The sequence below is a fragment of the Hemicordylus capensis genome, chromosome 3 (genome assembly GCF_027244095.1).
Source record: "Hemicordylus capensis ecotype Gifberg chromosome 3, rHemCap1.1.pri, whole genome shotgun sequence".
Taxonomy (NCBI): domain Eukaryota; kingdom Metazoa; phylum Chordata; class Lepidosauria; order Squamata; family Cordylidae; genus Hemicordylus; species Hemicordylus capensis.
In genome coordinates this window covers 307388327-307407259 of record NC_069659.1, presented here as the reverse complement: position 1 = coordinate 307407259, position 18933 = coordinate 307388327, and the positions used below count along the sequence as shown (strand labels likewise).

At 41.5% G+C, this 18933-nt stretch overlaps 1 protein-coding gene across 2 annotated transcripts in view; it reads left to right on the top strand.

The window, feature by feature from the left end:
* EPHA4 (EPH receptor A4) overlaps positions 1-18933 on the top strand; it is a 220415-nt gene that overhangs the window by 149461 nt on the left and 52021 nt on the right. For both annotated transcript variants that reach the window (XM_053307712.1, XM_053307713.1), the window contains exons 6-8: positions 12125-12249; positions 13466-13625; positions 17541-17652. In XM_053307712.1, coding sequence (XP_053163687.1) covers positions 12125-12249; positions 13466-13625; positions 17541-17652 — 397 coding nt within the window. The remainder of the gene's footprint in view (positions 1-12124; positions 12250-13465; positions 13626-17540; positions 17653-18933) is intronic.

Sequence of the window (18933 nt, the reverse complement as noted above, 5' to 3'; positions counted from 1 at the left end):
AAATACCTTTTTTTAAAAGAAGTGATCTAATTTAAATATTTTGTTTGAATTGTGTATGTATGCCGTAATCTGCCTCTGTTCTGTACAAATAGTTGTATATATTAGCTAGTGGTTTTACATTTTCCAAGGAATTTTCAAGGTGAAAAAGTATTAAATATGAAGCAAACCATAGATTTCTCTCCCGCACACAAATTTATCCAATTTCCCCCTGAGGGCTTCACATTTCTATCCACCTAAAGGCGCATCGGGGAAGTAACATGCCTAGCAAGCAAGAGGTTGCCGGTTCGAATCCCTGCTGGTATATTTCCCAGACTGTGGGAAACACCTATATCGAGCAGCAGTGATATAGGAAGGTGCTGAAAGGCATCATCTCATACTCCGCAGGAGGAGGCAATGGTAAATCCCTCCTGTATTCTACCAAAGAAAACCACAAGGCTCTGTGGTCACCAGGAGTCAACACCAACTTGACGGCAGATCTTTACTTTACTTCATGTTTCTAATCAAAATCCATGAGGGGGGAACCTCATGGATTTCAAGGTTCTGGGAAATTGAGTTCTGAAGTTGCCCAATAGGGAGAATTTAAGATTTCAAACCTTGGGGGCAAGGGGTAGCCCCAATCATCATATGAACTGGCTTGGGGAAACTTACTGACTGTGCTAAAACTTAGCCAGATTCTCTTTCTGTGTTCTCAGTGACTGTATGAACATTGAGCTATTGTCTCCTCTAACCCAGTATTGTCTGCTCTGACAGCAACAATCTAGTTTGTTTAGGTTTTTTTGTTTGTTTTTGTTTTTTGCCCCGCTACATAACTAATGCCAAGGTCTTAACCTGAAATCTTATATATGCAAAAATGTTTTTGTAAACTGCCATGAGACTGTGGGGCTATTCTTACGATTTTTGTGATCGTAAGAACCACTGGGCTCGCAGCCAAGCCCGGTGGTTCTGGAGCGGCTAACCTGCTTCTGTAGCCCGCCCCTTAGCCCGGGTTTGCAGAGCGAGCACTCCGCAAACCCGGGCTATCTGCTCGTGAGTAGCCGTGGCGCGGCTCCGCGCCGTGGCTACTCATGAGTAGACCCCTGGCCAGGAGGCTTAATAGAAGCCTCCTGGCTCGGGGGGTCTCCCCATGCACTTGCGCAGGGCATACTGGGGCTTCCGGGGACTGCGCAGCTCCTGAGCTCCCGAGCCCCCGCCGGCTCCGTCTTGGAGCCGGCCATCGTGTGGGTGGCTGATCCGGCTGCCCAGGGCTCCCTGCCCGCTCAGCGCCCTAAACCGGGTCTCACTGATCGTGAGACCCGGTCCTATGTTTTTTAGTAGTATACAGGCAGCCCCTGTTATCCCCGTACCAGCACCCGGGGTTTCACCTTTCTGTGGCCGGGCTATATGGACCAGACCTTATTATACATGGTTTAAATAATACTCAAAATTCACCTATATGAGGTTTCTGGCTGGCTGAAAATGACATCATTTCTGGTTACCCTTCTGCTAAACAGAGCCTTTTGTGGCTCTTAAATAAAATATTCCCCATGAATTTTCATGGGAAATTGGCCAAATTGGGGGGTTGGGGGAGGCATTGTAGGACAACTGGAGACCTTCAGAGCATGGTGATCAGTGTTCTTTCTAATTGTTTTCATCCGTGTGCGAAATTAGATTTGTTCTGGGTGGCAGTATCAAAGACAGTGTATACACACATGCATTCAGAGTTAGACCTTCCTGATTCAACCTGAGCGGAATCTAAAATTAACTGAGCGGACATCAAAAAATGTGTAAGCACATGCACGTGCACACGTCTTAGAGGGAACCCTGATGGTGATTGATTGATTGATTAAGTGCCGTCAAGTCGGTGTTGCTACTTAACTACTACATAGATAGATTCTCTCCAGGATGATCTGTCTTCAACTTGGCCTTTAAGGTCTCTCAGTTGCTGTTGTAATTGAGTCCATCCACCTTGCTGCTGGTTGTCCTCTTCTTCTCTGTCTTTCAACTTTTCCCAGCATTATGGACTTCTCAAGGGAGCTGGGTTTTTGTATAATGTGTCCGAGTCTTGTCATTCGTGCCTCGAGTGAAAATTCTGGATTGATTTGTTCTGTGATCCATTTGTTTGTTTTCCTAGCTTTCCATGGTATCCTCAAAAGTCTTCTCCAGCACCAAAGTTCAAAAGCATCAGTACTTTTTCTATCTTGCTTCTTCAAAGTCCATCTTTCGCATCCCTACAGTGTCACAGGAAAAACCATTGTCTGGGCAATTCTAATCTTTGTGTGTGTGTGTGTATGTGTGTGTGTATATGTATATATATATATATATATATATATATATATATATATATATATATATATATATATATATAGTGTATCTAAATATCCTTTCCAAGGCCTTCATTGCAGCCCTACCAAGTGCTAGTCTGCAGCGTATTTCTTGACTGCTGGACACTTTACTGTTGATGATCAATACTAAAAGTTAGAAGCTATTCACCAAATTAATGTCTTCATTATCAGTTCTGAAGTTGATTGCTGTACCTGTTGTTATAAGTTTAGTCTTCTTTACATTTAGCTGTAGTCCTATTTTTTTACTGTGACTTTCATTACTAGAGCTTGCAGATCATCCACATTCTCAGCTATCAGAGTGGTGTCATCAGCTTAGCTCAGGTATTGATGTTTCTTCCTCCAGCTTTAAAACCCTGCTCATCTTCTTCCAGTCCAGCTTCTCTCAGTATATGTTCAGCATATAAGTTGAGTGAATATAGAGAAAGTATACAGCTTTGTCTTACTTATTTGTCAATCTGGAACCAGTGTGTTTTACCATGTTCCGTCTGGACTGTGGCTTTCTGTCCTGTGATCCTCATGAGAACAATGAGATATTCTGGGATACCCATGTTCCTAAGGATATTCCACAGCTTGATATGGTCAACGCAATTGAAGGCTTTTCTGTAGTCTTTTCTGAAACCAGCTTGAGCATCTGGCATCTGGAACCAGCTTGAGCATCTGTCATTTCCCTTTCCACGTAGGAATCTAATCTACTATGGATGATCCTGAGCATTATTTTGCTAGCATGTGAAATTAAGGATATTGTGTGATGATTTGCACAACCTGTTAAGTGGTTTGCACAATCTGCACTATCTCATTTCTTTGGTATGGGTATGTAGATTGACCTCTTCCAATCTGTTGGCCATTGTTTTGTTCTCCAAATTTGCTGGCATAGTTTGGTTAGAACCTTGACTGATTCTTCTTCTGTTGCCTGTCATAGTTCTGTAGCTGTTCCATCAATTCCTGTAGCCTTCCAACTTGGTAATGACCGAAATGCTGATCTAACTTCATCTTCCCCTATTAGAGGTTCTTGAAGGAATATCTCCAGAGCATGGTGCAGTGCTTTATTTCTGTCATTTCTGCCTTTTTCTGCCTTTCTTTTTCTGCCAAAAGAAAGATGGACTGCTGAGCTTGGACCTACTGAAAGTTACACTGGGCTAGCGGGGCTGTGGGTGGGTGGGGAGGAAGGCTCATTATACTCACCTTCCCCCCAGACTACTGATTCTGTGTTGCTGGAAGTGCAGATTGCTCCAGATGATCCAAGCTGGGTCCCTGCAGCACGAAGCTCCGGGGGCTCGGACTATGTGTTCCGGCTTCTGGAGATCCCACAGTGCACTATGCGACATGCATAATGCATTGGTGGATTCTTCCAGGAGACAGGCGCTCTAGGTGCCCATCTCTGTGTCCACTGGGGCTACCCCAGTGGGCACAGAGATGAGTACCTAGAGCGCCCATCATAGCCCCAGTGAACACAAGAGCTTGTAGCCCGGGTGAAGGGAGCACCCACTTCCTTAACCTCGGCTAACAACCAGCCTCAGAAGCAGGGCTAGGCAGTGCAGGATTGGGCCCAGTCTGGGCTTCCCTAGTCTGGGTTAGGCTGCATGTGAAAACAGCCTCTCTATGTTTTTTTAATAGTATACTGTATAAATGTGACCAACTAAATAAATAAGGTAAATCATAACTCTTGAAAATTTTGTTTAATTCTATTAACATGATTCATATGAATTGAAATCTTTTAGAAGGTAGGGGAAAAGTAAATCCTGCTGTGTTTATAAAAGGAATTGTTGCTAAAAATATCAGTCACTGTATGGTGGCATCCAGATCTTCAGTGTTCTCAATGTCATAGACGCCCTTGGTTTCCTACTGGACATATCACTTCTTTCTGTTGTTTTTCTTCTCTTGAGCCAATAATGAAATACTTTCACCTGAACTTTGTTGTGTTTACAGGTGCCAAAGAGATTTTAGCATTTGCTGGCCTAAGGAAATTGCTTTATGCTACTTGGCAAAGTTTTGTTGTGCATCTGCTCTCCCGCTCTCTGTTTGCAGGCCACAAGCAAAGAACTGCAGCAATAAAACTACTAGTAGGTGTTTAATGGTAGGGTATTGAGGAAGTAGATAAAAGAAAATTGCTCCACATCAGTAGGGAGCAGTCCTTTTGAGAGGAAAAAAAGAAAGATGGGCTGCTGAGCTTGGACCTGCTGAAAGTTACACTTAGCCATTTTGTCAGTGACAGCTTCCTCTTTTCTTTGCAACCAAGTATACTGAATTCACCAGGAAATAAATTATCTGTTGGAAAATGTGCATTGCATAGAATTTATCTGTGCATGTGATATGTGTAAGAATGAAGAACCTTTAGGTCCTCATCAGCAACTAGTTTTTCTGAAATGGCAGTAGGCTCTTCTAAGTTCTGTACCATTTTGGTAGGTAACACTTTGTTCATAATTCTTTTGCCTGTATGTTGGCAAGGTGGAGCAGATGGTGCCTTCTAGTGAGCCAGATTTGGCTCAGGGGATCTGTAGTTGCTGAAGCCTTCTTTAAATAGTATGGGAGTCATCTAGAGTAATGCTCTGACATCATGCAAGAGGTTGGAGTAATTTTTGAATATCTCTCCTTCCCTATGAAGTCCGCTGTGCCTCCTGAAAATATGTCCATGAGGGCTGCACAACCTCAGTGACATATATTTTAGATCACAGTGGGCTTCAAAAGGAAGAGGTGATAGGGGGAAAAAATCTCCCTCCCTCCCTCGTGTAATGGTGCAGCGCTATTCTGGCTCTCGGACACTGTTCCATCAACCCAATGTTAGTCTGGATGTCACCCTATATTTTCTTTTCTTCCCTGGTTGTCCTGTGTATTATATGGCACAGCATGGGAGGAAAAGCAATGTGCCTATAATGTAAATTTCAGTCTTGTTTATTATTTATTTATTTATTTAACATATTATTTCTATACCACCCAAAGTCACATCCCTGGGCGATTTACAACAGAAAGGTTAAAACTTTAGTTAAAACAGAAGAAATGACAGAAGAGTTAACACATTAATTAAAACAAAATAAATGATAACAGAAAAGGTTGACACATTAGAACAATTTAAAATTTTAAAATATTTTAAAACAATGTTAAAACTATCAAAACACTATTTAATTAAAGGCCTGGGTGAACAGATGCATCTTTAAAGACATTTTAAAAGTTGTCAGAGATGGGGAGGCTCTTATTTCAGCAGGGAGTGCATTCCAAAGCTTCGGGGCAGCAGTGGAGAAGGCCGCCTTGAGAACTCTTAATTTGCCCTCAAATTGGAAATTGTGGAGGGTTTCCATTTTGATGCTTCCCACTTGTTTTGGCTGTTTCCTATTTCTAATAAAACAAGAGACAAGTTTTGCAATAAAGTCCTAAACACTTTGGCTTTATATGCATTATGTCATCTTCTCTGTGTTCCATTTTGATCTCTAAAATCAAGAAAGAACAACCACCTTTTAATAATTCAGTTTTAAAACATACTTTCCCCTGTAGTTCTTTGACTAGCATATGTTGGCCTGAGTTTAAGCTACTTTGGGGTTAGTGTCCTTTGAGGACAAGACATTAAGCAATGTATTTCAATTATGAATGAAGGTTTAGACTAAATGTTTAAAACTCCCTAAACCTAAATGCACTTCAGCATGGTACAAGCTTCATAGATAAATTGTGGGATCTTCTTCCATCAGGTACTTTTAAGGAAGTTATCTATTGATAATATTATAAGTAAAGTAAAGTGTGCCATCAAGTTGATTTCGACTCCTGGTGCCTACAAAGCCCTGTGGTTTTCTTTTGGTAGAATACAGGAGGGATTTACCATTGCCTCCTCCCATGCAGTATGAGATGATGCCTTTCAGCATCTTCCTATATCGCTGCTGCCTGACATAGTAGCAGCGGGGATTTTAACTGACAACCTTCTGCTTGTTAGTCAAGCATTTCCCCACTGCACTATTAGGTGGCTAATATTATAAGTAGGGTACCTCAAAGTATCCATATGGGACTAGCTATCACATGGAGATCCTTCCTAACCATCTGTTCTTAAATGTTGTTGAGCCATGTTCAGCATCCATGGGGTATAAGAACAGATATGCCAGCACTTGTTTTTACACAGATATTAGGCCCATTCACACATTATGTTCAACATTCATACAGCGAGTGTACAATGTATACAGGTACATATCTGACCCAGGTACAGTCATTCAGATGTTATGTTAAATGCTGGTACAGCTGTACACTTCCTATCTGTACCATGCGTTTGAAGGGCCTGTATCCACTTTAAAATGAACACAGGTAGAGTCATTCACGCAAACGCATGTACAGACATCTGTTCATTGGTACAGCATAACAGCTGAATCATGCTATTGTGGTGTTTCAGTGACAGATATGCACATGCAGGTGTTTAGAAAACAATTGTAAGACACTAGGGCAGTTCACATGGTTGACATCAGGGCAGGAGAAGCCTCCTATCCTAAACTGGGAACTGGGCACACTCTTGTTTTCAATCATGTGTTAGATAAAAATGAGGTCAGAGGCAGGGAGCTTGATCATCCATCAAGCCCCAACTGGTAGGATGTTTTTCCCGCCTACAGAAACTAGGGACAGAATCTGGATAGGAGATTTTTTCCTATGCAGCTGGGCTTTGACTGATGATCAAGCTCCCCATCTCTGACTTTGTTTTAATCTAACAAATAATCATAAAATCACTAGGACTCCCAAATTCACTGACTAATGTCAATATAAATAGATCAGAATAAAATTAAGGAAATTAGGAGCAAAATATGTCTCTCGAACGGACTCAACAATATTCAGGAAAGACCAGTTCTCTCCTTAAATTAACTTGGGGCAAATGAATGAAAGTTATGTTGCTTTGTTTTAATCTACGTGTTGATGGTGGCCACCTTCCCTCTCTCCTGTTATAGCTTTCTTAGTTATTTATGCATATTAAAATGTAGCTACTACCTTTCAATGTATTACAATGCAATACAAAGGAGAAATGTTGTGGAGAGTGGGTCTGACTCATTTGGAACAGCTACTTTTTCCCATATGAACCTGCTGGTTCTTTAAGATCTTCACTGGAGGCACTTCTTTGGGTGACCTGCCTTCCAAGGTTAAGCGAGAGCCAACCAGAGATAGGGCCTTTTCAGTTCTGGTGTTCCTATCATGGTACCAGTGTGGAGCTACAATTGGACGGACACGTTCAAGGAACATGCACTATTTGCCTCCGGGGCTGCTTGCCTTCTGCCTCTCTCCCCTCCAGGCTACCTCTCTTTCCCCCGTTCCCCAGCTGCCCACCATCTTGCCACCTTTACGGTGGCTCCAAATGCACAAAAAGCCACGGTAAGGGCTCCTAAGCTTTGCCTGACCACTAGCATTATAACGACGTTATGGCCCAGTGCCTGTTGCTGGACTGTGAGGTTTTTATAGCATGCTTCAGCCGGGCAGCACTCAGGAGCAATTGCTACAGTGCCTTGAGTTTTAGGAGCTGCCACAGAAGCAGCACAATGGCAGGGGACCAGAGGTTGGAGGGGGAGGCAGCAGCCAAGCAGCCTCCACAGTTGATGATGGACAAGGTGATTCACGTGGCTGGTGAGGAGGTGGCTGCAGGGCTGGGGTTACGGGGGAGAAAGGGGGTTGGTGGCATGGCTGTGGCAGCTGCCACATTTAAAACACAGGCCACTGCCAGCGTTGCTACACCACTGCATGGGACATTTTCCCCACTAGCATATGGTTGCTGCCTGCTTTTGTTATTTTTTATGCACTAGATAAAGACCATTGTATTCTCCAAACATTAAAGAATGAACTTCTGGCTTTGCTGCTTTTGTTTGTGACAGTGTTTTAGCTTTTATTCTTTTTATTCTTGTTGCTTCTAGTTTTATAATAGTTGTATTATCTATTTTCTTTTGGTGGTTTTAATTTGTATTGTTAGTTACTGGATGCTTTGTATACTATAATGCAGGTTCTATATATTTTAAATAAAATAATAAAACTATCTCAAGGAGAGAAATGTAATTGCCACCATAAGCATACTTCAGCATAGACAGAGTGATGCAAAATTAGGTAACTGTGCACCCCAATTCTAAGATTTGAATCTTCAATTCACTATTTTTTAAGTTCAAAAGATGGAAATATTTGATTTGTGGATTAATGATAAAACATAATTTTAAAGTGCACTTTTGTCAGTGATTTAATAATCAATATTTCAGTCTAGAATTAGAGTTCAACTGACATTACAAGTACAATCTGTCACATCCTTCTGGCAATGCTTAGTTATTGTTTTCAGGATGATGAAATTCATGGCAGCGTATGAGAAAAACAAGAAGCTCCTTGTGATCATTTCTATCTAATCATAATTTTTAATTGTAAACCGCCCTGAGCCATTTTGGAAGGGCAGTATACACATCAAACAAACAAACAAACAATTAATTAATTAATTAACTAATTTTAATGGTAAGCTTTGTAACGTTTTGAGACTCTGATGCACTAAGGTAGAAATGAAGGAAAATGTGGTCAAAATGGGATTCATTGAGGCTATTCACACGAGCATGCAAAACTGGGCTACAGGAGCCCAGGCGGTAAACACAGCAAACTACACGGGGGCTACATGGTGGGAAACCTTTCAAAGTACCCTCCTGCTAAAATGAGGTTAAGAGAGCAGGTGCTCCCTTGACCTCATTTTTTTTTATCGTGCTTGCAGCCATGGCTGGCGCACTCGGGGGAGGGAGGATCCCAGTAATGCGCTGTGCATTTGCGCAGTGCATTATTGGTGTTCCGGGGGGTGGGGCGCTACATGATGGCACTTCCCTGCACCCAGCCCCCAGAGCCACCAGCAGGAGCCACCCAGCGAAGGGTCAGCGATAGTCTGCGGGGAGGGTAAGTAAAACCCGCTCTCCCCACAGTCCACCCCTGAGCTCTTCTCGCAGATCATGAGAAGAGCTCCGTTATTATACTGAATAGGAAATAGGCCATTGTGATTTAAGCAGCTGCAAACTGCAGTTTTACTGTAGAACTGAAGGTTGGGTCCATGATTAGGAAGAGCATATTTAGTTATTTTATTTTATTTTATTTTATTTTATTTTATTTTATTTTACATATTTTTATACCGCCCAAAACTTACGTCTCTGGGCAGTTTACAGCAAGATAAAAATATTAAAACATTAGTTTTAAAAAACCAAGAAATTTAAAACACAACAATTTAATTTTTTAAAAAAACAAACAAACCCAATATTCTAAAACAACATTAAAAACAATCAAAATTGTTTTTGATTGTTTTGATATTGAGATATAGATATAGATATGATGGTTGAGAGGGGAAACCCACAAATAGACCTGAGAGATTTCTAAAGTAAAAATCATCTGTCCAGCATCTGAGGCACTGATTAACCAAGCAGTCTTTTTGTTTGGAGTGTCACTAGTCTGCTCTTGCTCTGTATGGTGACAGTTTAACCCAATTTTCTTCATTGAGCCTTGATGTTATTGCCAATGAAAGCAAAAAGAATCTTCCCACCAAAAAAAGAGAAGCTCTTCTTACTTAAGGATTTGGGGGTTATAAAGCTAGGATGGTTGCATTTACTAGTGCTGTAATTATTTCAAGTAACTTGATATAACCCATTTGAATGGATTCTCCCCATTTCTACAGTCTTTTCTATCACTCTGTATATTTTATTGCACATGAGGCACAATATGAGGGATAGACAGACAGATGGGCAAACATGTTGAAGGGGGTGGGAGGAGAGCTCCAGATCATCGCTAAGAGAGATGCCAAACTGTCAAGCAATAGATCAGGAAACAGTCTTCCTGACAGACGCAATTCAGCCCTGAGACTTCCTTTTGTGACTCCGTGCACAGTGCCTGCTACTTAGTTTTTCTCCCATCAGACCTGTCTGATATGGTCAAGTAATTTTGAAGCTTTCATGTTTAATTTTATTTTATTTTCCCCCTGTTTCTGGTGACATTTATTTATTTTGTTGTTTAAAACATAGGCCCTCAAGGTGGCTTAAAAATTATGAAAATATCAACCAGTCACTAACTACATTTGATTTGGGACCTGAGACTCTGTCCTTCTGTGTGTTTAGATTATAATTTCACTTGAAAGGTCTTAATAGACCCTCATTCTACCATTGTTGGTTCTTGGCTTCTGGTTGGGGTTTTGGTTTTTTGGTGTGTGTGTGTGTGTGTGTGTGTGTGTTTTAAAGATGAAGCATCTGCATATTTCTAGATTTTTAGGGACAAAAGAAGAAATTCATTCAATAGCCGTCTAATCTCTGACTATACAGAAACAGCTTTTGCAGATAAGATTAAAAATTTCCTTAATGTCCCCTTTTCATCTCCAGAGACCCCCACCATTTGTACCAGCACTTGTCAGTTGTGGCAGCACTTGATAACAGCTGGCTAGAGACATGACCACACAGTTACAGAACAACAAGGACTGGGCAGCCTGGATCGTAAATCTTCAGGAAGCCCATTCCTCTGGCAGGACTACAAATCTGTTACTGTCATAGTCAAAGGGAGGAGGCATTGTCCTCTGGCCTCTTAAACATCTGAAGTTCAGACAGACACCAAAGAGGCCCTACAGGATGCTATCAGGGGCATCTGTTGAGACAATCCTCATGTATTCCATTGTTTGTTTTATCTTAGCTCTCCGTATTGCACTCTGAAAGAGCATAGAGTTTAATCCATTTTATCATTCTAGTTGAATTGGCCAGAAACCTATTAGTGCTTCAACAGTGTTCCTGTTGAAGCAGTCTCTAGGATGACAGCTGTGAAGTCAGAGAGAAGTCCAGGACCAAAGATACTAACTGCCATAGTGCACAAGAGGCCTTTCTAAAGTTTCTAAAATCTCACTGTGGATTTGGTCATCTTGCAACATTTGCATTAGGATTTGAAATCAAACTGAACTTGAGTGGGCCATGTTTAAAAACCTTTTTCTGCCCTTGTGAAAGGAAGGAGAGTGTGTGATTAGGATGCAGAAAGTCCCAGAGTTAATGTGTCTGTTTTCAGTTAAAAGAATCCAGCATAGTAGGACTGGAAATGAGTCTCCAGGTTTTTAGGCAGGCATCTTTCCAACCTTATTAGAGATACCAAGGACTGAAAATGGGACTTTCTGCATACAGACTTCCTTTCTGTTGAGCTCCTGATGTTGTCACGATCATGACCAGCCCTAGAGCCTTCTCCACTACCAGAAATACCAGCTACCCTTTCTTTCCCAGCTCAATGAAGAGGGTTGGTGGAGGTGTCTTACAGAAAAGCTGTTGGGAAAAGGCAAACAATAAGGAAACCTCGCAGTTGTGAGGTGCAGTGTAGGTGCAGAAATACATTAGACACAGACTCCAGATGTGGTCTGGGTCTACTCCCAAATGGATGCAGGGAATTTGATGTAAGAAATGTAGTATTTGACCCTCCATTTTTGGACTCTGCTCTACTAAGATGATGTATCCTTCCTTGCAGCATGGCACAAACAAGACTTGATAAATAAATGTATATACCAGTGATGTCATCAAAGAAATATTCATTATTGTGCCTTGACAGAATAGCATGAATGAGGTGTGGGCATAAAGTCATCAAACCGATGTGATGGCAGAGGAGGAGCTCTTTGCTTAAAAGTTGTAGAGCACAATTCTGCATATAGAAAACATGTTTATAGTCCACCTTCTTGTGCCATCATGCCTAAGGCTAGGTCGTTGTTCAGTATCTTCAGTCAACGTAGCCAAGCCATCTTGTTTTGCATCTGTGCAAAAGATAAATATTCCACTCTCCTTCACTATTAGGTCTTTTTTCAGAGTCATTGTATAAAATTCTTCTCCTTTCTTTCTTGGCAGCTCCGTCTCAGATTGCTTTGATCCAAGCTAAAGAAATAACAAGACACAGCGTGGCATTGGCTTGGCTGGAACCTGACAGGCCAAATGGAGTCATCTTGGAATATGAAGTCAAATATTATGAAAAGGTATTATTCAACCTGCACAGATGTCTTCTTCCCCATTATGTTCGATACCATAGCTATAGGTTTACCTTTATTATCACATAAATGGCCATTATCAGGGACAAAGTTGTTTGCCTTTGTAATCATCTCCAGTTTGACATTTCATACATTTGAGCAGTTGCACTGAATAACATACTACACTTTGTTCTTTCTGTGTAGTAGTGTTAGCATTTTATTTTCCTTCTCCTTAGGAACTATTTGATTCCAGTGGAGCTATTTATCATAAGAATCAATAGAGCAGAGTAGTGCAACATTAGCCTTACAACAGAGACAGATGTGTAATAATGAAGTATATAACCCAGTAATAATAATGAGCTCTCTATGAGCTGATAGCTTTTGCCCAGAATGATGGTGGAACTTTTATAGATTTTAATAGGAAATAAGGGAAAGAAAATTACATTTTTCACCTTCTCCAAGTTATATGGAGATACTATTTCTACAAATAATTATTTTCTCCTCCAGTTCAGAACTTATGGAAAGAGCTATTTTTTCTTAAGCTTGTCTGTGAAATGAACAACTACTTTCCCCCTTCTTTCTCTGCCTTTTTAAAAAATATAATCACTTTATTTGCTTCTCAAAAGCATCAGAAATGGATTGTGGATTTTCACTGAATGAAATTACAGCATTTTTTTTCCTGACACCTTTTCCCAGCAGAAAAGGATAGACTTTTAAGAAAAGCAGCTAGGGGTGTGTGTCTTTTTGTGTGTGTGTGTGTGTGTGTGTGTGTGCGCGCGCGCGCGCGTGTGCGTGCGTGCAGGATGTTGGCAGCCATTTCCCAAGGGTTTAGGATCTATAGCTCTGAACTGAAACAGAGGGGGGGGGGAATAGGTGCTGCAGATAAAATGCTATATTTTAATCATGAGAATTGTTATTAAAGAGTGTAGTCACAATTACACTCTTGTCTTTTTAAAAGCTGTAATCAGTGAACATATATGTTACATCACAATAATTATTTATAGTTCCTCAGTCGAAGAAGAATGATAAAATATAAAGGCCTGCTGAACTCTCATGTCACTGAAGATAATAGAAGACAATAGAAAAGCTTTCAGAGATCCTTTGAATATCCAGTCCCCATTAGTAACATCCTCATAATTGATTTGGCAATGAGTAAAGTTCCAGGGTTCACAGAGCTATGAGGGGCATATTTATTTGTTCTTCCCATGTTCCCCCCACCCATTAGGATCAAAATGAGCGTAGCTACCGCATTGTGAAAACAGCAGCCAGAAACACAGATATCAAGGGTTTGAATCCCTTGACTTCATATGTCTTCCATGTGAGAGCAAGGACGGCAGCTGGATATGGAGACTTCAGTGGTCCATTTGAGTTCACAACCAACACAGGTAATGACATATTTCTCACAGGTATAATTCTGGGTCCTTATTTCCCCTGCCAACTCCCTTCATTTTGGAAAAGCACTATTTCAACTTTGTTTGAATTAATGTTTGTTTGAAATTCATTCATTTGAAATAAAGGGACAAATTATGGACTTGGCCAGTTGAAGTAAATTGACTTGGCCAAATTTGGACTTGGCCAAAATGTTGTGTCCCAGGTAACAGTTTTTCTTTCTATTGCTTCTCTGATTGTTTCCTCTGCTTCTCAGATGTCAAATCTATAACTTGGAATGAACTCCCCAATTGGATCAAAGCTTCCCTTTCCTTTTCTTCAGGTTGACTTTTGGAGTTACAATATGGGTCTCAACTGGATGTGAGGGAAGATGCATGGCTGCTGCCAATAACAGCAGCAGTCCTGTCTCCCCTCTCTCCTTGTAATACAAACAAATGAGTGATGTCACCATATTGCCAAGTTTCTCTACCTCTACAAGCAGTAACCAACGAAGTGGAGCAGGAAAATAAGCAATGTGGTGAGGTCATGTCATATGTTTTGTATTGCTACAAATTACCAGAGGAAGAGAAGCATGTGGAACTTCCCATTTTGCTGGCATCCTTGTATTTCATCATATCACACCACCATGTATCTCCATGTAACATCAAGTTCTGGCTATAGCGTTTATGTACTTTTATCCTGATCTTGGGAAGAGTCAGGTCCTCAGCTTATGCTCAGTGATCTATGTGTGTAAATATCAGAACTCAAGACTTCCAAACACACGCTTTGAACACAGGTTCCTAGGACCAGAATGCCACTAAATAATTTCAGAAAATCACTGATCACTGTTGAAGGAAGAAAAAACAGTTACATAAATCCACCCACAGCAAACATGACATTTGCCAGCATTTGCACATCCTGTATGTTAGATGCAAGCTGTTTTCAACATTTTAATAAGGAAGCCTTAATATGATACAATGGCATGATACGTTGTAACTACTCTGATGCTAGATTTAACATGTTTTTTTAAAAATACTCATCTTCCTAAAATGCTGACATGAGTTGTTTGCATAAATTTGTCATCTGCAAAGAATCCCCTATGATAATGCTTTCATCTCTATTGAGCCCCTGGTGGCGCAGTGGTAAAACTGCCGCCCTGTAACCAGAAGGTTACAAGTTTGATCCTGACCAGGGGCTCAAGGTTGACTCAGCCTTCCATCCTTCCGAGGTCGGTAAAATGAGTACCCAGAATGTTGGGGGCAATATGCTAAATCATTGTAAACCGCTTAGAGAGCTCCGGCTATAGAGCGGTATATAAATGTAAGTGCTATTGCTATTGCTATTGCTATTGCTATCTCCCAAGACAGGTATGTAATACATGGATAGGAGCTAGTGAATATTAGCATTCCCCTTTCACTTTCCAAAACAACCAGAAGTGAATATCCTACACTACTCCCACACCAAGATGTACTTGGTGTGGGAGTAGGGTGGCAGGAAGCATGAGAACTTTGGCAGAGGATGGCTCATTCTTCTGTACCGTACATCACATATATGTTGGGCTGGTTACTTGACTGCCTTCCAGGCCTACACTTTAGTCAATCAGCCTTATTTATTTTGGCTTTGGGACATGCTGACAGTGGACCTGAGTAGGAACTTCACAGCTCCAGCATGTCTCCGGTTAATATGGAAGGAGAAGCTCAAGAGGAGGCTTTGTTTGTTCCACACTGCTGCCATTGCTATCTAGCCTTGGCTACTATAGTCCACACAATTATTTGAATCTAAGTTTAATGTGGGTTACTGACATTAGCATGATTGTGTGAACCTATGCCAAGGTGGTTTATTTATAGCCTAAGATGAATCTGAGATTCCTGTCTAGGAGTGGGTTCATACAGTCATGCTAATAGTTAAACCCACTTTAAATCGACCCACATTAAATCAAGATTTGAACAGTTGTGTGAACTGTTCAGGCCACAGTAATACAATCTCTGGTTTACCTGCCTTACCTGTTGTCATCTGGTTCTTACTTCTATCGTTGAACAGGGACCATAGTTAAGTAGGGTTGTGCTTCCTCAATGTCTTTTTGGTTGCCCTTAAATTGGGCAGGGTTGTTATTGCAGGGACCAGTTCCTTGCCAAACCCCCAGGTTGGAGGTCAATGGGCTGGCCACAGTTACAGAAGCCACTACTTTCTAACAGGGTTAGCTAGCAGTTGTGCTGAACCGTATATAGATGAGTGGTATGCACATGCTTTACCTGCAGACTGTCCCAGTTTCAGTCCTCGGCATCTCTAGTTAAAAATGATTCCAGATAACAAGACTGCAAAAGGGACTCCTGAAACCCTGGAAAGCTGCTGCCAATCAGAGTAAACAATAGAGGGCTAGATGGTCTGACTTACTGTGGCAGCTTCATATATCCAGATGTCCAGATAAGAACATAAGAACAGTCCCCCTGGATCAGGCTCAAGGTCTGTCTAGTCCAGCATCCTTTTTCACACAGTGGCCCACCAGATACTGTACCTCTGGGATGCCCACAAGCAGGAGATGAAGGCATGCTCCCTCTCTTGCTGTTGCTCTTTTGCACTGGTATTTAGAGGCATCTTGTCTCTGAGCCTGGAGGTAACCTAAAGCCATCAGTAATAGCCATTGATAGACCTGTCCTCCATGAATTTGTCTAAGCCCCTTTTTAAAGCCATCCAGGCTGGTGGCCATCACCAGAGAATTCCATAGATTAATTATGCGCTATGTGAAAAGGTGCTTCTTTTGTTGGTCCAAAATTTCCTGGCAGTCAGTTTCATGGGATGACCCCTGGTTCTAGTGCTGTGATAAAGAGAGAAAAAATTATCTCCATCCACTCTCCACATCATGCATAATGTTATAGACCTCTATCATGCCTTCCCTTAGTCACCATTTTTCTAAACTAAAAAGCCCCAGATGTTGTAACCTTGCCTCATAAGGATGGTGCTGTAGTTCCCTGGTCATTTTGTTTGTCCTCTTTTGTACCTTGTCCAGTTCTTCAATGTCCCTTTTGAGATATGGTGGCCAGAACTGTACACAGTACTCCAAATGTGGCCACACCTTAGATTTGTATAAGGGCACTAGCAGTTTTATTTTCAACCCCCTTCCTAATGATTCCGAGCATGGAATTTGTCTGCTGCACACTGAGTTCCCTGCTTAAGATGATATTGTCAGACTGTCAGTAACAACTGCCCTATTCACTTTCTGCCAAATATGGAAGGTCTAATTCAGTAAAATTGTGGTCTGCTTTACACTTGTCTCCCATTCATCTACCCCCCACCCTGTACTCCGCTCCTCCAGTCTTCCTGTTGCAAATATAAAATGTGTTATCTGTCTATACGGTATGTGTATGTACCCTGCTTGACAATGTAAAAAGCATGATTGCTTCTTGAGATAACAAGAGGGGAAAGGATATTTAATTTCCATTGCACAGAACAATTTTAATCAGTTCAGGTTGTGTCTTTCAGTGTTAACATCCCTCAGGCAAGGCACATGAAAATGTGAAGTGCAGTACTCAACTTAAGACAGCAGAAAATGTCTTGTTCTGTTTGAGTCTCCTACTTGCTTGTAGTCAAGGAATGAGCATCTGGTCCATTTTAAATCAAATAAAATGGGAGCAGTTCAGTGGGCACTAAATCAGCCATTATACTCTCATAGTCAAAGTGAAGGGGAGAAAGAAGGGAGTCCTTCTTCTCAATGAGTTTTCCCCAAACCACTATTGAGAATAATGCCTTTAACTAATTAAGGCCCTCCTGGAAAATTATGGCAAATGAATGCCTAATGAAAGTGGCTTTGAACAGTACAGCGAACTGCCTCTGCACTTCAGAATGCAGAACCAAGCACTTTTCTTTGTGATCCGGTGCTGTTTTTGTCTGTGGCATAACCACAGAATGTTAACAGATATCTTTTCTGCTTCTAGTTCCGTCTCCAATCATTGGTGAAGGTACCAACCCCACCGTCCTGCTTGTCTCAGTGGCTGGCAGTGTTGTGCTTGTGGTCATTCTCATTGCTGCCTTTGTCATCAGCAGGAGGTAAGAACTTAAGCTCCCTTCTTTCCCCCTCTCTTTCATGCCGGAGCTTTTTTGTCTCTCCCAAACAAAGCTAAATTCTTTGATTAGCATCATAAACAGTGCATTTGCATCACAAGCCCTATCTTGTGTTGCTTTGATCTCCTCCACATTACTACCACAGCAGTATGTAATGTAATGGTAATAGTTCTAGAGCTATTTGCCCTTCAAATGCAAAACCGATTCTAGTCATGGGGTGGTGGTGGGAGGTTTTAAGATGCAAGCCAACAACATAAGATCTGAAGAGCTTTAATCTGATGCAGGGTTCTAATGAATGCATCATTCTGGGCTGACGGATTGTATACTAGACTTGCCCAGGCAAGGAAAATTAAACTGAAACAAGCCCCTGTATTTTAACTTATTCTGGGGTGAAGGATGCCTTCTTGATTTTCTGATTGCTTCTACATTTCACCATGTTGGTAACTGCCCTTACAAGAAACACAAAAGGCACATCAATTCCACAGTTTATATGCAGTGAAACACCAGACAGGTTAAACTAGGGGGTCCTCAACTTTTCCACCATGAGTCTTACTTGGATGAGAAAACAATTATCCAAGCTTCCTCAAGGGTAAATAATTTTTTTTAAATGCTTTGCTTGGCAGTGTTTTCCTGCCCTCCCTTGCAGTGTGGAGGAGAATGGCAGATCAAAGTTATATGGCCATGGGCTCTATTGTCCCTGAGGAGGAAGGAAGAAGAAGCTTAAAGAAATGGAATGTTGACTGGATCCCAAGTAGTGACAACCAGCACATTATCTGGGACACAAAACAACCTGTAGGAGGAAGGGTGATTTGGTTCTCCGCCTCCTGCCAACCAACAGACTAATTAAAAATGGACATAAAGGAATTGTCTTGCTGCACCCTCTTAACACCCATTTGGTTCACCTGTCAAGTCAAAAAGGTTGTTCACAGGACCAGTCCTTCCTGAGTAGGACTGGGCTAGCCCAGGTAGGGCTGATCATGTGAAGCACTGGGTTAGCTATTGATCCTGCTGCTCCTCCTTCAGGTAGCCCTGAATTTAAACCCAGACAAAAAGTGAGGTAGGAGGATGAGCATGTATCTCCTACTGCACTCCCTGGTTGTGTGAGTTATTGCACCGCCGGCAGCTGCTCCTGGGCTGCCAGCAGCTATCATAATCAGAGTTTGAAATCATCATCTGTTATTTCTGAGGTGTTCTGAGTAGAGATTCTCTGGTGGCAAATGAGAGTGGATTCATGGTTTGTATTGAAAATCTCATATGCTTCCAGAG